This window comes from Chiloscyllium punctatum, chromosome 19 (assembly GCF_047496795.1).
Source record: "Chiloscyllium punctatum isolate Juve2018m chromosome 19, sChiPun1.3, whole genome shotgun sequence".
NCBI lineage: Eukaryota > Metazoa > Chordata > Chondrichthyes > Orectolobiformes > Hemiscylliidae > Chiloscyllium > Chiloscyllium punctatum.
The window spans coordinates 54,368,634-54,388,519 of record NC_092757.1 but is presented as its reverse complement, the minus strand read 5'-3'; the positions used below and the strand labels follow the sequence as shown (position 1 = coordinate 54,388,519).

Genomic DNA, 19,886 nt, shown 5'->3' with positions numbered 1-19,886 from the left:
CACAGACTCTGAAAAGTCTTACTAGCTGTTTTAAGCAAGTATAAGAAGGATATTCATGAAGAGAATCAGCTGATCAAACCACTTAGTTTTAAACAAAACAGATTTTATTTTACAAGATTATTGAATGAAACCCAAACAATCAAAAACAGAATACCAAATAACAACCTCCCCAAAAACCCAACAAACCATCCCAACTTAACGATGCTGTCCCAAATACTTGCAACAATCCCCACAAACAGCCCTTGGCCTAAAAGGTAAAATCAAACACAAGTTCTTACAGGATAGAAGTCAGAGAGAGAGTACCAGCCTGGACCTGCTTCTGGGTCCAGCAGTCTTTCTTCACACTACTCTAAAACAAAACAAACCAGAAAAACACTGAGCTGGGAGAACTGGCCACTCCCCTTTCATTGTACAAGTTTTTTTTAAAACTTGAAAGCCTTCTGCCTGAGGCAGTCTCTATTAGCTGTTCTCAATATGGCCCGAAAACCCTTCACCTCCAAACTTTTCAGAGTCTGTGTCGCTTACGACCTCTCTGAAAAAAAGAGCCAAGGACAGCACAACCTTGTTAAAGGAGCAGCTTCATCACAACAGGAGCAAACCTGATAAGACAGGTTGGGGTAAAAACGTCCCTTTCTTGAAAGATTTTGGAAGTCTTGTAAGGAAAGGGTCTGATAGCCAGAATAATAAATAAAAAGGCACGTCAATGAGAGTTATAGATTGGCTGTACAAAATCGAACCATATGTACAAAGCTATAACTATGTAGTGGTTTTGAATGAAAATTCTAAAACCTGGACACCCTTGGTCCCTTGGTCAATTGCATTTTCCAGTGAAACACTCCAATTCTGGTGACCATTTCCAAGGCTGACCCTTTTCTGGGAGTTAATCTAAAGGTGCTAGGATGGAGGCCAGGTTATGTATGAACTTTCTGTAATAATGTATCAGCCCAAGAAATGACCTACAGTCCTGAAGAGACATGGGAGCTGGGACACGTTAGATCACCCTTGTTGTCTTCCAAAGTCCAGTCTTCTCAATCTGTAGGCCAAGTAGGTCGGTTGGATGGCCTGGAACACACATCCTTTCCTTCTTAGGCATACGGATGTCTTGGAAAAACATCTAAGGACTATGTCCAGGTTCTCTAAATGTTCCTTATTCGTCTTCCTTGTTATTAGCACACCATCTAAATAAACGGTGACCGGAAGTTGACCTTGCAAAATGTTTTTCATTATCTGCTGAAAAATTCAACAGGCTAATAATATCCCATTTGGCATTCTCGTACGTTGCTACAAACTCTTATGGGTATCAATTGGAGCATACATTTGGGAATCCTCATTTATACACAATTTTAAGTACACATTGCCCATATACAGTTTTGTGAAGGACAGGACAGCACAATATTCCCCCCCCCCCCCCCCCACCCCCCACTCCAGCTTCATGTATAAATCCTCTATCTGAGGGATTGGGTATTCAATCCGCTGCAAAAAAACAGTTTATCGTTTCTTTAAAAACCCCAGAGGTGGACTGATCCTTCAGTTCCATTTGCCCGTAAGGCAAATGGAACTGAGCAGCCTTGCACAATCACAGAATTGCATACAGCATGGAAACAGACCCTTCAGTCCAACTAGTCCATGCCAACCATATTCCAAATTAAATTTGTCCCACTTGCCTGTGTTTGGCCCATATCCCTCCAAACCTTTCCTATTCAGACAGGAAGAAAAGCCTTTTCACCCAAAGGATTGTAGGGGTCTGCAACTCACTGTTTGAAAGAGGCATGGAGTCAGAAACCCTAAAATCACTGAAACAGTGTATGGATAGGGCCTTAAAGTCCCATAAATTCAAGGGAGTGCATCAAGTGCTAGAAAATGAGATTAGGTGGAGTGGTTCATTTTTTGGCAGGTGCAAACATGATGGAAAAGTGGCCTCCTTCTGCGACATAAATTTTCTACATGTTCGAAATGTTCTATAATTGAATAGGAGGAATGTCAGGAATGTGTGCAGAGATTGGTGGATAGTGATAGGTGGATTGTTCCTTAGGAATGCCAGCATCGAAATGATGGACCAAACGGCCTGATTCTGGGCTATGGCGATATTGATTCTATGAAACTATAAAAAGATTATTTCCTTCCTTACTTCTAACATGTACAAAGTAAAATATTGAAGTAATACATGACAAAGCACTGCCTAGCTGAGATATCAGCATCAAATTCACTCATCAAATCAGGCTAGAAAGGAAGCACTCTAATCGTAGTGAAATACTTATTTAGTAAACCACATTCTTCACCAGGCTTGGACATTCAAAGGTGCAAAAACATTTTAGGCAGACGAAAGATCCAGAAAGAGAAATGTACTATATAGAAATAACAAAGTGCGCGCAAAAGGAAAGTACAAAACATTACAAGAACTCCAATTAGAGATCTTACAATATTGTCATTTGTTAATTCAGTAGCACAAGTTCACAAAGTATGAGTAACACTGGGATAAATCTTATGAATTAGCACTCCTATCAGAGTACTTGGCAGAGCAAGCAGTTGGCTCTTAAAACCTGTGGTGCTCGTCAGGATGAGCTTTGTTTAATCTTGAATTAAAAGGTTTGCAGCAGAGGGAACAACAGGAAGAGCCCAAACATGTTTGGACACTAGCCCAGCAGGACTGATTTGAGAAAGTGAATCTCTGAAAGGCTGAAATGTTTTGGATCTTACAGAAGTATACTGTAAAATGTAAAAACAGGAGGTGCAATACAGGTCAAGACTGCAGCAGAGTCAAAAATTAGTGCTTTAATGTGACAAATGAAATAAAGTTTCATGTGAAATCAATAAAAAAGCTAATTTTAATAAGAAAAAGAATACCAAAAGTACTGCGCAGAGCAGCATAAACTTTTCAATTTCTTGTGCTGGAAACACAGTCTCCAGAGAAGATGTGAGATATGCTGAAGTAATGACCTAGAAATTGGATAGCCCTGTTTTCAAACACAAGCGGTCAGGATTCATAACCTGACCATGTCTGTTAAGATCACGATGGGCACAAATTTGGTAAACCAGCCTCATTGCACTGCTGTCTTATCTGAGCACCACTTGCAGCTTCTGTACTCTCAGGGAGACCTGGCAAAGTTGAGCGCAAAGCAAGTGTATTAGCCAACCTGCAGGTTTGTCTTTTTTTAAAATGGAACAATAATAAACAACATGATTGGGTTAAATTATGGCAAAATGGACACTAGTAAGAAGGATGGGTGGATGTTGCACTGGATGTGTCAGTAGGGTTTTTTGCCCATTCATAGGCGATCAGTATCATTGGCTTAGGCAGCAGTTATTGTTCATTTCTAATTGCCCTAAGAACAGCAAGGTGCTTTTTTGAACTGTTGCAATCCATGTGACTGTTGCACACCCATGGTGCTGCCGGTATGCCCACAGTTCCAGCATGTTGCCCCGTGACTATAAAGGAATAGTGACACTGTTCCGAGTTAGGATCGTGTATAACTTGGAGGGAAACTTGCTGATGGTGATGTTCCCACCCTTCTGCTGAACTTGGCTGTAGAGATCGTGGATTTGGAAGGTGCTGCCTACTGTGCTTTGATGATTTGTTGGAGCGCTTCTTTAGAAGACACAAGCAATCAGCCAGGAACTCTCATGGATCACCCTTAAACAGGGGTGGGAGATGATGGCATGGAAGAGATTCATGTCTTAAGATTCTGGGTGCAGAGCTACAAGGGTCTGTTGACCTGACATAGGCGCTCAAGGTCAGTGAATGTATCTTCTTATGACATCTGCACCATAATACAAGCCTACCCTCTTCTTTAATGCCTCATATGCATACTACTCAGCCAACAACCCCTCCTTGGTATTCATCCACATGTAATAATCAGACATGTTGATACACTCTTCCCAGCATCACACCTGCATAACTCCAGAATTTAGTGACACCAGGTATGTTATCCAAACTCAGTCCCACACAACTGTTCTTGCAAGACAAGGTGGTACACAACATTAGGCAGTAGAACAGAACCACAAGAATGCCTGCATTTGCTGACCTGTACTGAGGAGGTGGCTCTCAACATCATAGTGCTGGCTGCACAGCCTGTGGTATTTGGCCTCACTGAGAAAACATATGATTCCACGTTCCCCCCTTATGTCACATCTCAAATTCCAGCATGAATACCAGTGGTTGCGCTAGCTGAGAGGATGTATGGAATTGGAAACAGCACAAAGTGATTTTTATAAGACACAAGTGACTGGCAGCCAGGTTACAGGTAAAGAATCATCCCATTGCTAATTATTCAGAGGGCAAGGTCATGGAGGAGTATTACTGCAGGGAACTCAGATGAGGAATCCGGTGAAGCAGCATAAAGATTGGTACTGAATAAATATGCACAAGTGGATGCTGTGTATTTTAGAGTGACTGGACACCATGGTGGGGCAGAATCTGGCTACAAATTGGCAGAGGGTATGGCACTGAGTCTGCACTCTTCACAACTTGTGCCAACTCACTACTGTGCTGCAGATCTGGAGGTACTGGCTCAATGTCTTCAATATCTGTGCGGACAAGTCACCAACTCCTCTGCCCTCCACCCAGACCTTAAGGATGCAAGGACATTTGGGTAAATTGAAGAATGCATTAGAACAATTTTAAAATACTTCACAGTACTTTCTGACACTTTACAAAATTTTTTTAAAATGCTAAATCATTAGTTTGCAAGCAATGTGGATGTCTGTCCCTTGAAATAACACAAGAATGGTGCCCAACTTGTAGCTTCATGTTTAGCATTTGTGCTGAAAATGAGGAGGTTCCTCCATATTTGTTGCCAACAGCCAGCTAGGTTGTATGTTGTCAGGACATTATCGATTCTGACACACGAAAGGGGATTCATAAGTTGGCTGGCAAATCACTGTCAAGCCCTATGTCAAAAGAAGGGAATTGTCCAAAACTAACATTCCAAAATTTGAAATGGAATTCAGTCCGGAGTTTTATTTCAAGTACAATATTTTGAGAGAGAAGTGGCTGGGTAGCAGAAGTAGCAGATCAATAGCGAGTTTTGAGATTTGTAGCTCAGGTTGAGGTTCTGCATGTAGGTTTGCTCGCTGAGCTGGGAGGTTTATTCCATTAGGTTTCTCTGGGTTAGTGATGTTATTTCCTCTGATATCATTTCCTGTTCTTTTTCTAAGGGGGAGGTAGATGTGGTCTAACTCTATGTGTTTGTTGATAGAGTTCCGGTTGGAATGCCATGCTTCTAGGAATTCTCGTGGTGTCTCTGTTTGGCTTGTCCTAAAGGGTAATGCAAAGACTCGAACAGCTCTGCCAACCATCCAACCCAAGCTTTGGGTCCACTACTTGGATGACACCTTTGTCATCACTAAATGAAACAAATTAGAGGAAACCTTCAAGACCATCAATAATATCCTTATTGGCATAAAATGCACTAAAGAGGAGGAAAACAACAACAAACTGCCATTCCTAGATGTCGCAGTCAAACAAACAGCTAATGGGGAACTTCAAACCAGCATCTACAGGAAAACAACACATACTGGCCAAATATTGAACGACAGAAGCAGTCATCCCAACATCCACAAACTAAGCTACATCAGAACATTATTTCAACGAGCCAACACACACTGCAGCACAGAAGAACTACACAGAGCAAAGGAAAATCACCTGTACAGTGTATTCAAAAAGAATGGGTACCCAATGAACACAGTCTGCCAACTTCTCCGCAACAAACTCAATCAAGCAGACAAAACATGTCCAGAAACCCTAGCCACTCTCCCCTACGTCAAAGACATCTCAGAAATGACTGCCAGATACTCAGACCCCTTGGCATCATGGTAGCCCACAAACCCACCAACACACTAAAACAGCAACTAATGAACTTGAAAGACCCTGTACAGACAACAAGCAAAACTAATGTCATTTACAAAATACCATGCAAGAACTATAACAAACAACGCATTGGACAAACAGGCAGAAGACTAGCCACCAGGATACATGAGCACCAACTAGCCACAAAACGACATGACCCTCTCTCTCTAGTATCCTGACATACAGGTAAGGAAGGACGACACTTCGACTGGGACAACACATCCATCCTAGGACAAGCCAAACAGAGACACGCACAAGAATTCCGAGAAGCATGGCATTCCAACCTGAACTCTATCAACAAACACATTGAGTTAGATCCCAGCTACTATACCCTGAGAAAAAGAACAGGAAATGACATGACCAACTCAAAGAAACCCAAACCTATAAATAGAAAGCAAGAATCATGTACACTGCTTCACCTGAGGCCCACTGAAGATGTTACCTCGTCGAGTGATGAAACGTCTGGAAATGAACCTCCCAGCTCAGCGAGCAAACCTACATCCAGTAGCAAATTAATGTTTTAATTTCCATTCCTAAATCGCTCACTCTATTGTTGTTCTCAAAATCTCACAAGACATACATTAATTATTTCTTATTTTAAAATTACGGGCGCTCTGATAAGGATTCAGCAGTTAAGCATCTCTATCAGGACATTAAGCCTGTATTTTAAATTTAAAATTTATAACTTTATGGGGCCAAAAACACAGGATGACAGGCCCATTCTCAGCTTTGATACCACAACAAATTGGAAAGTCCCATCTTTGTAAAACATTGAGCAGAATTTTCTGTTCTTTTCTCAAACTACAATTCTTAGTTTGTGTGTGAACTAGCATATCCTTCAGCTGAACTGTTCATAATCTATTACTCAGAAGGTGACGGAGACAATGGTATTTGAAAGAGTTATTAACCATGCACATTTTCACCGATCGATTCAACTCATGACTAAAACCAGCTGTGACCTCTGGACAACCTGCACTAACTGTCCCAGTGAAGAAATGGATAAAAGCACCTCGTGATACTAAGCCATGCAGACCACATTGTAGGCTTAATCCTTCATCTGCTAAAAGTTAGATAATCTCAACCAAGGCAGGATTTGAGGGCTCTACAAAATGGTCTTGAAGCCGCTGGCAGTCACTTTCCTGATTGCTAGCTACTCATTGCTATGGAAATCAGTGTTTGTGTTGCTTTGGGATGAAGACAGGATCAGACTTGCTGGTGACAACCACTTGCCATCACACAAGCCCAGATATGGAGGGTGACTACTGAGATGAGGTTTCAAAAAGCCGTCTGAAGCACACCATATCAGTCATCTAATCCAAAGTAGGGAAACCAGCAAGTTGTAGCAAAATATATTGGCTATAAAATTCAATAAACTAGCCCTAAAACAAGCAGTAGGACTGCAATGCACAATTAGTCCATTCTTACTGTTTCTGACGCAGGCAGCAAGCAAGCATAATACTGCCTACTAATTTAAATGATAATATGGTGGCAGAGTCATTAGCACTGCTGACTCTCAATGCCAGGCACCCAGATTCAATTCCAGCCTTGGGTGACTGTGTGGAATTTGCACACTCTCACAGTGTGAGTGGGTTTCCTCTGGGTGTTCTGGTTCCATCCCACAATCCAAAGATGTGCAAGTTAGGTGGATTGGCCATGCTAAATTGCCCTGCACTGTCCAGGAATGTGTAGGTTAAGTGAGTTAACCTGGTAACTATGGGGTTACGGGGATAGGGTGGGATGGTCTTCAGAGGGTTAGTGCAGACTTGATAGGCCGAATGACCTCATTCCACATTGTGAGGATTCTGCGATTCTATGAACAGCACACAAAAAGTGTGTTGACTGACTGCTTGCCTGATCAGAGAGCATAAAACTCTTGACAGGGTAGCACGAGTTCAAGTTTGTCGGCAGCGGTTATGGACAGCTTGCAGTTATTAAATGGGAGGTGCAATTGATTGCTGCAGGGGTAGGAATAGGACTGCTGTAGGAGTACTAAGGAGGTGATATTAACAAGGTAATGATTGGAATGCTCAACATGGAAGACAGCAAATTCCAAAATTTACTGAAACTGCACAGACTGAACAGCCATCTACCAACAGGAACAAGAAGGGCCTCCAGACAAAGTCTGTGAGGATACAGTCAGTCAGAGTGATTAATGTTCAGCAATTCAACCAGACAGCCCAGAAATACAAAAGAATCTCAATTATTTCAAAAAAGTGATCAAGGTCACTGAATGCACTTTCAAAATGCGATATCCTACCAAGTGTACCACTTGGCTCATACATGCTCAACATAGCACACCCCATCATCTATCTACAACAAGCTCTGTTGACTGCAACCTAGCTAAATATTCATCGCTGCACTTCATCCTCACACATTCAGCAGTGCTACAGGACACAGCATCATCACAATCACAGTTCTCTCACATCCATGCTACATCATCCAAAGACATTGTACCATACTCAGTGGGACACTTCCCTCTTTCTAGTAGCACAATTTGCTACATAACTGGAGACGCCATCATTTAACTGGCAGAGGAACCAGTCATGGATGCAGAAGGTACTGCTCAACATTACAAACATATGAACAGGCAGAGAGTACAGGGATACAGACCACGCAGGCAGATTGGATTAGGTTAGAATGGCATCATGATCAGCTACCAGATGGTAGACCAACCAGCCCAATCCTATGTCGTAATGTTCTATCCTTATTTCTGAGGCTGTGTGGGCAGCAGCAAGGCTGAAGTTATTCTTCTCACAATCTCTTCTGATTGAGAAGCTGCATGAGAACGCACAAGCTGAAGCCACCACTATCTGGTGATGCCCTGGCAAACTGTTGCCACCAGAGCCAAGAATACCCAACTTCCAAGGGCATCGCAGGAGTCCATCAGTCTGTGCTCCAACTCATTACTAGGATTGCTGAGATGTCATCTACGGGGATTGGCAGAGATACAAAGGAGCATAAATCTGCTTCCCTCTCTCAATAAAACAGTAATCATTCTCCCAACACTACGACTCTGGCACTGTCCTTGCTGTTATTCTACAGCCAGCTAGCCCAGATTATTGGCACCATCAAGGTCATGCAGGCAAAGTAAGGGTTTGAACACCCAAGGCTGCTCAAAATCATCCTGCAAGGCCATCAAGGCAACCCTACTAAAAGTCAACAGCCTTCTGTCGGTCAGTCAGTCATCCATCACTTTTAACGCTTAAATGCATTCATCCAACTTCCACAGTTTCCCCTCCATTTCTGGTGCTTTCTTAGGGGTTGCAACACTATTTGTGGTGCTGTGAAACTACTTTCCACTTAACCAGATTACCCTGAAGGAATGCAGCTTTTCATATTCTAGAGATATGCTTCCAAGGAAAGATTGTTAAAATGGTCAGACATTTTCAAAGTTACCTGGCCAGCTGTAAGAATCTGTGCTAAACTCTTTCCCCTTGATATTCCTCATTTGCTATGAAACTATCCATGACCTTATTGTTCCCATCTGGCAATACTGTCACCAAAGAGATAAGCCTGTGTGGCAAAGCATGTTGACCTCTATCAACAACATATACTCAGAATATCGTCTGATGGCTTTCCAGCCTATAAACCTCACAACTTAGCCTCTTGTATCACCATATCTTCCATTCTAAGAGTAGTCACAAACACCACAATCATGAAGACTCAACCAGGTAACTGGAGTCTAAGAAGACCCTCCATTGCATGTGCTACTGATAATTTTGTCCAGCTCCAGTCTCTTGTCTCACATCACCATCCTCAGGACTACTCCTCTCAGGATGTATGCTAGAAATCCGCTATACTGTACATAATCTTTTTCTCCTGCAGTATCCTCCAAATCTATATTGGAGCTGAGTTTTCTAGTTCTCCAGTCTCAGTCCCCCGCTTCCAATGCATAGCTCTCACTTGTCCCTTATCTTGGATAGTTTTTATACTCTCCAATAGACTGGACTGTACATGCCATTGTTCTGGCCACCTGACTTTGCTGTCCTCTAAACCAGCTGTGAACTTATTTTGGGCAAATGATCCTATAAGATTACTCTTTCACATTCTTCATAATCAGTATGTGTATTAACATACAGTTCTTAAACATAAGTCCTGCCTCTCTGGTTCCAAACTGTAGAACTCATAGATATGCAAAGTAGATGGTGCATCATCATCAATCCCATTTGCCATGTTCTCAGTGTCCAAAAGTTCATAACTCATTCCCCATTACTCATGGTGAATGTGTATGTATAGTCTGGTTCCATTGTTGTGGTGTGAAACATTTCCCATCATACCCAACCAACATTTCCTGTCCCTTTCCATTTTATGTGTCCTTCTCATTTAAATTCAATTATATCACCAGATCTGAAAACTCCTCCAGACAGACTGATGCAACGTCTCAACCTTCTTCGATTTTCTTCTGATGCTTTAACTTTAATTGACATTTTTCTACCAGTATGTAACACACTTGGAGCTGTTTGTCATTTCTTCTACTGCTAGAGGACTGTCATGCAGTATGAAGGTGGTTTTGGATTCCCCAACTGTATACTAACTGTAAGGCTCAAATACAGGTGACTCAGTGGTTGATGTTGCTGCACCACAGCACCAAGGACCCAGGTTTAATTCCAGCCTCGGGTGACTGTGTGTGTAGAATCTGCACATTCTCCCTGTGTCTGTGCAGGTTTTCTTCCACCGTCCAAAGATGTACAGCGTAAGTGGACTGGCCATGCTAAATTGCGAATTGTGTCCAGGGATTTCAGGCTGGGGAGGTGAGCCATGTCAAATTCAGGGTTATACAAGGATAGGGTGAGGAGGGATGTATCTCTGTGGGATGCTCTTAGGAGGGGCAGTGTGGACTTGATTGGCTGAATGGCCTACTTCCACTCTGGAAAGATTCTATGACTCTATTCTATGAATTGATATGGGCTATATCCAATCACCAATTTTCTGCAACTTTCATCCCCCCACTGTGCACACTGCTCAGGTCCACGTGTGGCAGTCACTTCTAGAAGCAGAAGCCAATGCATCAGCACAGCATACAGCTAAGACAGAGCATTGCCATGTATAGAACAGCTGATCTACCAGTATTATGTGCAGCATCTCATCAACTATTACATGGTTTCTTTCACACAAGTATTGCTGAAAGAACCTTCTGTAACAGTATGCATTACAATAATATTTAAGTGCTCATATATGTCCTGAAACTTATCATTCACAAATTCACTTCCATCATCGAAGGCTGCAAACACCTCCTCTCTGGTAATATAGATGCAATCCAAAATATCCCCACTTGTTTCTCATATTTCCTTAGCATCCATGACTCTGTACTCAGTAAATACAGAGGAGAAATATTTATTAAAATTTTCCCTGATCTCGTGTGGCTCCACACATAGACAGCCATGCTGATCTTTAAGATAGTCATAGATATAGATTCCAAGATAGTTAAAATCCACATATATACAAAACAAACCAGCAAAAGCGAAGATTCAAACTGATTTCAGGCAATAGAAGCAGCTATCTCATCATTAAAGTCTGTGAAAACATTATGACTGGGGCTGGACCACCAGCCTGTCCATCTCTTTAAGATGTTGTACCAGAGAGCCAATCACACGAGGATTGTTGCTGCTGACCGATTGTATCAAAGCAGGGTTGTTTTTGGGTGGGGGGTGTCCAAGTTTTAACTACACACAATCTGAAGTGTTTGTCTGCCTCACTGCAAAGAAAGTCTGAAGCTGTACCAAAGTTGGACCAAAATAAAGTTGCATCAGAATCTACCAGCAGACACGGACTTTCATTAGAAAATACGAGTTCTAACAATTCCCTTCTCCCTGCAGTGTTTATCTGGTTTCTCCTTAAATGTACCTACAATTTGAATAGAAGAATAGAATAGAATAGAATAGAAATGTATAGTGATGTGTACTTTCACAAGAAGCAGACAGTGAAAAGTTTTAAATCGTTGCACCATGGCACCAATATTTGTGGCAGAAGTCATACATAATAATAAAAAAGGTTCAAGTAAAATTAAGACTACTACTTAACATGATAATGAATTCTGCATTCTCATTGATCTCTTGGTAAACTCTGCTGAATCCCTTATTTGATTCCTCACTGGCTTTCTGGTTTGATATTGAAATAGTTAACTATGGGAAACTGTAGCATTCAGGCTGGCTGCCCTATCTCCCACACAAAAACACTAAGTCTATGATTTGACAGTGCTTCAATAATCTGAAAGGGCAAAGCAAGAAACTGCTTTAACTGTGTTTCAAAAGTAAATGCAACTGCAAGAATTGACAAGCTATCAACATTGATGAAATACTGTGAAGGAAATGCACTACTGTCTACCATCCTCCGTAATGGAAAGAACTTGATATTTAAAGATCTGATGGCATTTTCATGGAGCTCATGAACTGATGGAGTTGAGTCTTGTTTCAAAAAGTTAAAGCTGGAGGGTCAGATTCCTTCCCTTTAACAGTGGAGCTCGTAGATTTGTGTTCTACCTTCATCCTTGGGTTCTAATTTAAGAGCTCCAGCATTAGCTAAAGAAAACATACAAGAATACTGCACACAGATTGCAACAGTTTGCTTCAGCATTGCACCCCCTAACTTCCTGTATGAAAAGTAGTTTCACAAAGGGATGTCTTATGAATGGTGGTTAAGAAGGCACATAGGATACTTGCCTTCATTAGTTCATGCGCAGAACACAAGGGCAGGGAGGTAATCTTAGAGCTACATAAAATGCCAATTAGGCTGCAACAGGAGTAATGTGTACAGTTCCAATTTTTACTTTTTCATATGGGATTGCACTAGAGAGGCTGCAGAGGGGTTTACAAGGAAACTGCCTGGCCTTGAGGGTTTGAGCTATCTGGAAAGATTCTTTTTTTTTCCCTTGGGAGCAGCCGATATTGAGAGGGGCCCGATAGAGGTGTATAAAATCATGAAGGGCTCGGCAGGGGGAGATGGCACCTAGGTAGGTCTTCAGAAGGATGGGGCTGACCCGAAGGCCTGAACGGCCTCTTTCTTTTGCTCTTTAGGGTTTCATCAATTCGGTAATTCTAACTGAACTTCCTAAATCATTAACTAGCTTGAAAAACCCCCGGAATGAAATGTGTTCCCAAGTTGCTGCCACAATGAGGGCCGAAGGTTCTGTACTGCACTGTAACGTTCTAAGTCCAAGTTCCTTTTATTCGCTCCGACATGCAAAATAGAGATATTCTTCCCCCCACACTCTTAACTCTGCTAAAATAGTTTCCCATGTCGGAATGCCACATTAACACGATATTCAAATAACACAGGCTATTCACAATGAAAATTAATTCTTCAGTTTTATCTCTGTCTGAAACAATTAAGGAAATAACCTTATCAAAAGTAAGGAAATAAGGCCAGAGAGGTTACTTACTTTACTGTGGAATTCCATCTTTGTTATTAATAGTTTGAGGTAGATACAGCTCAGTCTCCCGTAGCCTTCACTTAAATGACCCTTGGGAGGAAAGAAAACAAAAACAGAAATTATGATCCTTTACAAATGTGTTAACGCATTCAAAAAAAGCTTGTAACAATATGCAGAGACAGAGAACAGAGCCTGCATCTCAAATGGTTATTAGTAGTCACGAGAAGATCACTGTGTTTTCCAAGGACTCATTTCTGACAAAAGGTAACAGATCTAAAAAGTTAAATCTGCGTATCTCTCTATCGATGCTGCTGGACTTTGAGTATTTCGTGAGGCTTTAAGTTTTTGTTCCATCATAGGCCATGTTGAGTTAACATGTCAGCCAGGCTAGTTGACTTGCTATCATAGGGAAGAAGGAATCAATGAGCTTTCTTCCCCTCAATTGCAATTTACTGAAGCTTTCTATAAGTTGAATACTGGGAAACATCAGGAAGGCAATGGCCTAGTGGTATATTGTTAGATAATTAACCCAGATAGTGTTCTGGGAACCCAGGTTCAAGTCCCGCCATGGCAGATGGTGGAATTGGAATTCAATTTAAAAATCTGGAAATAAGAATCTACTGATGGCCATGAAATCATTTGCCAATTGTTGGAAAACCCCATCTGGTTCACTAATGTCCTTCAGGGAAAGAAATCTGTCATCCTGACCGGGTGTGGTCTGGCCGACGTGTGACTCTAGACCCACAACAATATAGTTGATTTCCAATTGCCTTCAAAAATGGCCAAGCAAGGCCATTCAGTTGTACCAATTACTATAAAGTCTCAAAACAAATTAGACCGGCCAGGTCACCTGGCATCAACCTAGACATCAGAAAAGGCAATGGCAGAAACAGCCCCAACAACTCTGTGGGGTTCTCCTCACTAACATCTGAGGGCTAGTGCCAAAATTGGCAGACCTGACAGTCATACTAATGGAATCATGCCTTACAGACAATGTCCCAGACATCACCATCACTGGATACATCCTGTCTAATGGGCAGGACAGACCTTGCAGAGATGATCTCTTTTTCAGCAACACTCACCAGGACCTTACCATTAAGTGTATAAGTCCTGCTAAGACTTGCTTTCCCAAAATGCAGCACCTCGCATTTATCTAAATTAAACTCCATCTGCCCCTCCATACCCACTGGCCCATCTGATCAAGATGTCATTGTATTCTGAGGTAACCTTCTTCACTGCCCACTACACCTCCAATTTTGGTGTCATCTGCAAACTTACTAATTATGCCTCTTATGCTCACATCCAAATCATTTATATAAATGATGAAAGGTAATGGGCCCAGCACCGATCTTTGTGGTACTCCACTGCTCACAGGCCTCCAGTAGAGTCTTTTCCCAAGGAGTGGAGGAGCCTAAAACTACAGGGCATAGGTTTAAAGGTGAGAGGAGAAAGATTTAAAAGTGTATGGAACAATCTGCCAGAGGAAGTGGAGGAGGCTGGTATAATTACAATATTTAAAAGGCATCTGGATGGATACATGAAATAGATGAATAGAAAAGGTTGAGAGGAATATGGGCCAAATGCTGGCAAATGGATCTTGATTTATTTCGGACATCTGGCTGTCATGGACGAGTTGGACTGAAGGTTGTATTTCCATGTTGTACAACTCTATGTACACTATGAGGTACCAACCTGGTGAAGTCACCAAACACGTCTACTTGTACACCAAACAGCATAAGCAGCAACTGATAGACAGAGCTAAGCAATCCCACAGCCAACGAATCAGATCTCAGCTCTGTAGTCCTGACACATCCAATTGTGAATGGTGGTGGAGGATTAAGCAATTCACTGAGGGAGGCGACTCTCCAAAAATCTCCATTCGCAATGAAGGACGAGCCCAGTATATCAGTGCAAAAGATAAGGCTGAAGCTTTTGCAACAATCTTCAGCCAGAAGTGCCAAATGGATGATCCATCTCGGCTTTTTCCAGTGGTCCCAAGCATCACAGATACAAATTAGGCCTTCGACCAATTCAATTCACTCCACATGATATAAAGTAGCAGCTGAGAGGCACGAGATACTGCGAAGGCTACGGACCCTGACGACATACTGACAATAGTACTGAAGACTTGCCGCTCCCCTAGCCAAGCTGTTCTAGTACAATTACAACACTGCTATACATGCAATAATGTGAAAAGTTGCCAGAATATGTCCTGTATGTAAACAGCAGGACAAATCCAACTCGGTCAATTACTCCCCATCAGTCTACTCTCCATCATCAGTAAAGTGACAGAAGGGGTCATCAACAGTGCTATCAAGCAGCTCCCGCTCAGCAACAACCTGCTCAATGATGCCCAGTTTGGGTTCTGCCAGAGTCAATCAGCTCCTTACCTCATTACAGCCTTGGTTCAAACATTGACAAAAGAGCTGAATTCCAGAGATGGGGGAGGTGAGAATGACAGCCCTTGACATCAATCTGCATTCGATAATGGGGTCCAAGCAAAACTGGAATCAATGGCAATCAGGGGGCAAACTCTCCAGTGGTTAGTCATACCTGACACACAGGAAGCCGATCATGGTTGTTGCAGGTCCGTCATCTCAGCTCAAGGACATCTCTGCAGGAGTTCCCCTCAGGGTCCTGTCCTAGGCCCAGCCATCTTCAGCTGCTTCATCAATGACCCTCCCTCCATCACAAAGTTAGAAGTGGAGTTGCTTGCTGATGATTGCACAATGTTCAGCACCATTTATGACTCCTCAGACATTGATGCAGTCTGTATTCGAATGCAACAAAATCTGGACATCATCCAGGCTTGGGCTGACAAGTGACAAGTTACGTTTGCACCACACAAATGCCAGGTTATGACCATCACCAAAAAGAGACAATTTAACCACTATCCCTTGACATTGAATAGTGTTACCAGCACAGAATCCCCCATTATCAACATCCTAGGAGTGATCACTAACCAGAAACTCAACTGGGTTCACCATATAAACACAGTGACTGCAAGAGCAGGTCAGCAGTTAGGAATAATCTAGCGAGTGACTCACCTCCTGACTCCCAAAAGCATGTCCACCATCTACAAGGCACAAGTCAGGACTGTGATGGAATATTCCCCACTTTCCTGGATGAGTGCAGCTCCAACAACAATCAAGAAGCTTGACACCATCCAGGACAACTTGATTGGCACTGCATCCACAAGTATCCACTCCCGCCAGCACTGACGCTCAGTAGCATCAGTGTCTACTACCTACAAGGTGCACAGCAGAAATTCACCAATGATCCTCAGACAGCATCTCCCAAACTCACAATCACTTCCATTTAGAAGGACAAGGGAATACCATCACCATTTTCACGTTCCCCTCTAACCCATTCACCATCCTGACTTGGAAATATATCAGCGTTCCTTCACTGTTGCTGGATCCAAATACTGAAATTGCCTTTCTAAAGGCATTGTGGGTCAACCCACATCAGGAGGACTGAAATGGTTCAAGGCGGCAGCTCACCACCACCTTCTCAAGGGCAACTAGGGACGGGCAATAAATGATAGCCAGCCAGTGACGCCCACATCCCACAAAATGAATTTTAAAAAAGCATCATGCAAAGAGAGGAACAATCTTGACTACACTGCTGTAATTGTCAAATTACTTGCTAATGAGTCGATCCAAGCAGGTTTCAAATTCTGACACCGATAGCAGCTCACTAATCAATGAATTACCAAAGGCACCTTCCAAACTAGAAGATTGAGAGAAATAGGTGCATGGGAAAGCATTAATCACACATTCTCCTTCAAGCTCTACACCTGACTTAGCAATATATGACTGTTACTTCACTGTCACTGCATCAAGCTCCTGGAACCGCCCTTCATAACAGCACTCACTCCTGCGACAGTTCAAGAATGCAGATCACCACCACCTTCTGAAAAATAATTAGCAATGGGCAATTAAAGTTGGCCAAGCAACAAATCACACATGCAACAAATTTTTTGTTTTATAAATAGTGAGAAACCTAAGCTCTCTGCTCATAGATAAAGAATGGTCGCTTCTACATGGTACTGAACGTGTGCTAGTAATCATGAAAGCAAACACCAGCAAAAGTCAGCACTCCGAGGAGAGAAAGATATGAAAACAAAGACAAAAATGGAAGGATGGTCTATTTAATTGCAGTCATTCTGAACAAACTAATAGTACAGTAGAGTATTACGGTGAAGGGCAATGGAATATTATTGGAACCACTGGAACATTAACCTTGTGGAAATTCCAGGCAAGGTAATTCTGCCATGCTCTTATTCAAATATTTTTGAATTAATGTGATCAGATATGTTATTATACACTTTCAAAGCAGGCAATACTTAAGTCTGAGCCTCCTGTTTCTGAGGCTGGCACATAACAACTGCACCACAAAACGCCCTTAAAGTGACCATAGCAGGCTCCTCTTTATTCAGCTGAGGACAAAATTAGCAGCTTAATCCAAAGAACTTGATAGAAAAGATTGAACAAACAGCATACACAGTCAATACTCAACCAATTCGGTCTTTTGTCAACCTCAATTTAGGCCAAATCTTCACAAGCCCAGGCTCTAAGCCAGGAATTCACTTCATGAACATCTCTACCCTCCTTCCAGTCACTCGTTAAAACTCTGCCTTGGACACCACCTTTATGTGGTAGGAAATTTTGTCTGATACGTTCCCATTCAGGGACACTTTACAGCCTTAAAGAAGTTATGTAAATGCAGGTTGAGGTTGTTGTTCAAAAACATTTAACCATGTTTCAGATGAACACAGACTATTACATATTTCCTTCATTTTATCCCAAATTTCTAGAATTTGCAATATTACTTTTCATCTCTTAAAGCTGTGTGACCAGCACACTGAAGAATTATATTATCAGGGAAAGTAATCAAAAGCTTTCAGCAGAGAGAGAAGATCGGAAAAGTAGTTAATGGATTATTTGGTTCTGAAGTTGTTGATTTAGCATCATTTCTTAATTCACAAAAACATATTAAACCTCAGAACTTAACACTATTTCAACTACATCAGTAACACACTGAGAATCACAGATTGCAAAGATTGGAGTTAAATTGAAGACAATTGCGTAGTGAAACAAAGCATACTAGGATAAATCAAGACTTCAAATTTTGGAAAATCTTTTTGAATATTAACATATGTCTAAAAATGGTTATGACAACCTTCAAACTTCCAAGTATCAGACTTCAGCAATTCAAAATTCTCAAGTTATCTCATGAAAATTCATGACTCTCACTTAATGTCACAGCTCTACTAACCACAACCTTGTTATCATCTAATATGGTCTGAAGTGTCTAAGACCTAATAGAATCAGAGAGGTGTTGGATATATTAAATAAGGATGAATTGGGTTTGAGCCTGTTGTATAAATATGAGATGGCAGCGATCAGTGGGTTCAGAGTTTTACTAAGTGTGACTAACTGTAATAAAGCTCTTGCATGGAAGTGCGACTTGAATTCAGCTATCATTTTAAATGTAACATTTGGAATGTAGCAGAAAATGATTGAATCAAAACAGAAAAGTTTTGTGACATGGTCATCCACCCTGTCATCTTAAAATGAGCCTGATGGCCACTGTAAGAATGAAGTTACAATGTGGACCCAGGTTACTGCATTACCAAAGAGACAGCTAGGTATGGTCAAAGCAGTAAGCCCTTTCAGCAATGGGGCATGTGAAATGGACCAGGGAATCAAATGGTCCATAAACTTTTATCACATCAACCAAACTGCAAATTACCATTTGTACCAGTGTGGATTGTACATGCTCAGAATTTGGTGGAAATGATGGGTGAAAATAGCTCAATCGAGGTTTTGGTCAAAATCCTAAATTCCATCAGTAATAATTAACCAAATCCCAGCTTGGGAAATGACTACAATTAGTTCTACTTCTTCAGAGATCTTGTACTGCATGTAGGCAGAAATGTGGCACTGGAAAGGCATAGCAGATCAGGCAGCATCCGAGGAGCAGGAGAATCGACATTTTGGGCAAAAGCCCTTCATCAGGAATGAGGCTTGTGGGCTGGGGGTGCTGAGAAATAAATGGGTGGGTAGTTTGGGGGAGGTAGTTGGGAATGCAATAGGTAGATGAAGGTGGGAGAGAAGGTGATAGGTCAGAGAGGAGGGTGGAGCAGATAGATGGGAAAGACAATGGCCAGGTCATGAGGGCAGTGCCGAGTTGGAGGCTTGGGGCTGGGATAAGGTCAGGGAAGAGGAAATGAGGAAACTGGTGAAATCCACATTAATCCCGTGTGGTTGCAGGATCCCAAGAAGGAAGATGAGGTGTTCTTCCTCCAGGCGTTGAGTGGTTTGCCGATGAAGGAGGCCCATGACCTGTATGTCCTTGGTGCAGTGGGAGGGGGATTTGAAGTGTTTAGCCACAGGGCAGTGGGGTTGGTTGGCGCAGGTGTCCCAAGATGTTCTCTGAAACAATCTGCAAGTTGGCGTCCTGTCTCCCCAATGTAGAGGAGACCACATCAGCTACAACAGATACAGTAGATGATATTTGTGGAGGCACAGGTAAATTTTCTGTCAGATCTTTAGGGGCCTTTGACGGAGGTGAGGGGAGAGGTATGGGCGCATTGGCAGGGGAAGATGCCGGGAGTGGGGTGACCTACCTTGAAGAAGTTCTCCTCCTCCCTCTCCAAGTGATTCT

At 42.1% G+C, this 19,886-nt stretch overlaps 1 protein-coding gene across 2 annotated transcripts in view; it reads right to left on the bottom strand.

Moving 5' to 3' along the window:
* Positions 1 to 19,886, bottom strand: part of hip1 (huntingtin interacting protein 1) — a 348,681-nt gene that overhangs the window by 138,770 nt on the left and 190,025 nt on the right. For both annotated transcript variants that reach the window (XM_072589441.1, XM_072589442.1), the window contains exon 5: positions 13,224 to 13,304. In XM_072589441.1, the coding sequence (XP_072445542.1) occupies positions 13,224 to 13,304 (81 nt within the window). The remainder of the gene's footprint in view (positions 1 to 13,223; positions 13,305 to 19,886) is intronic.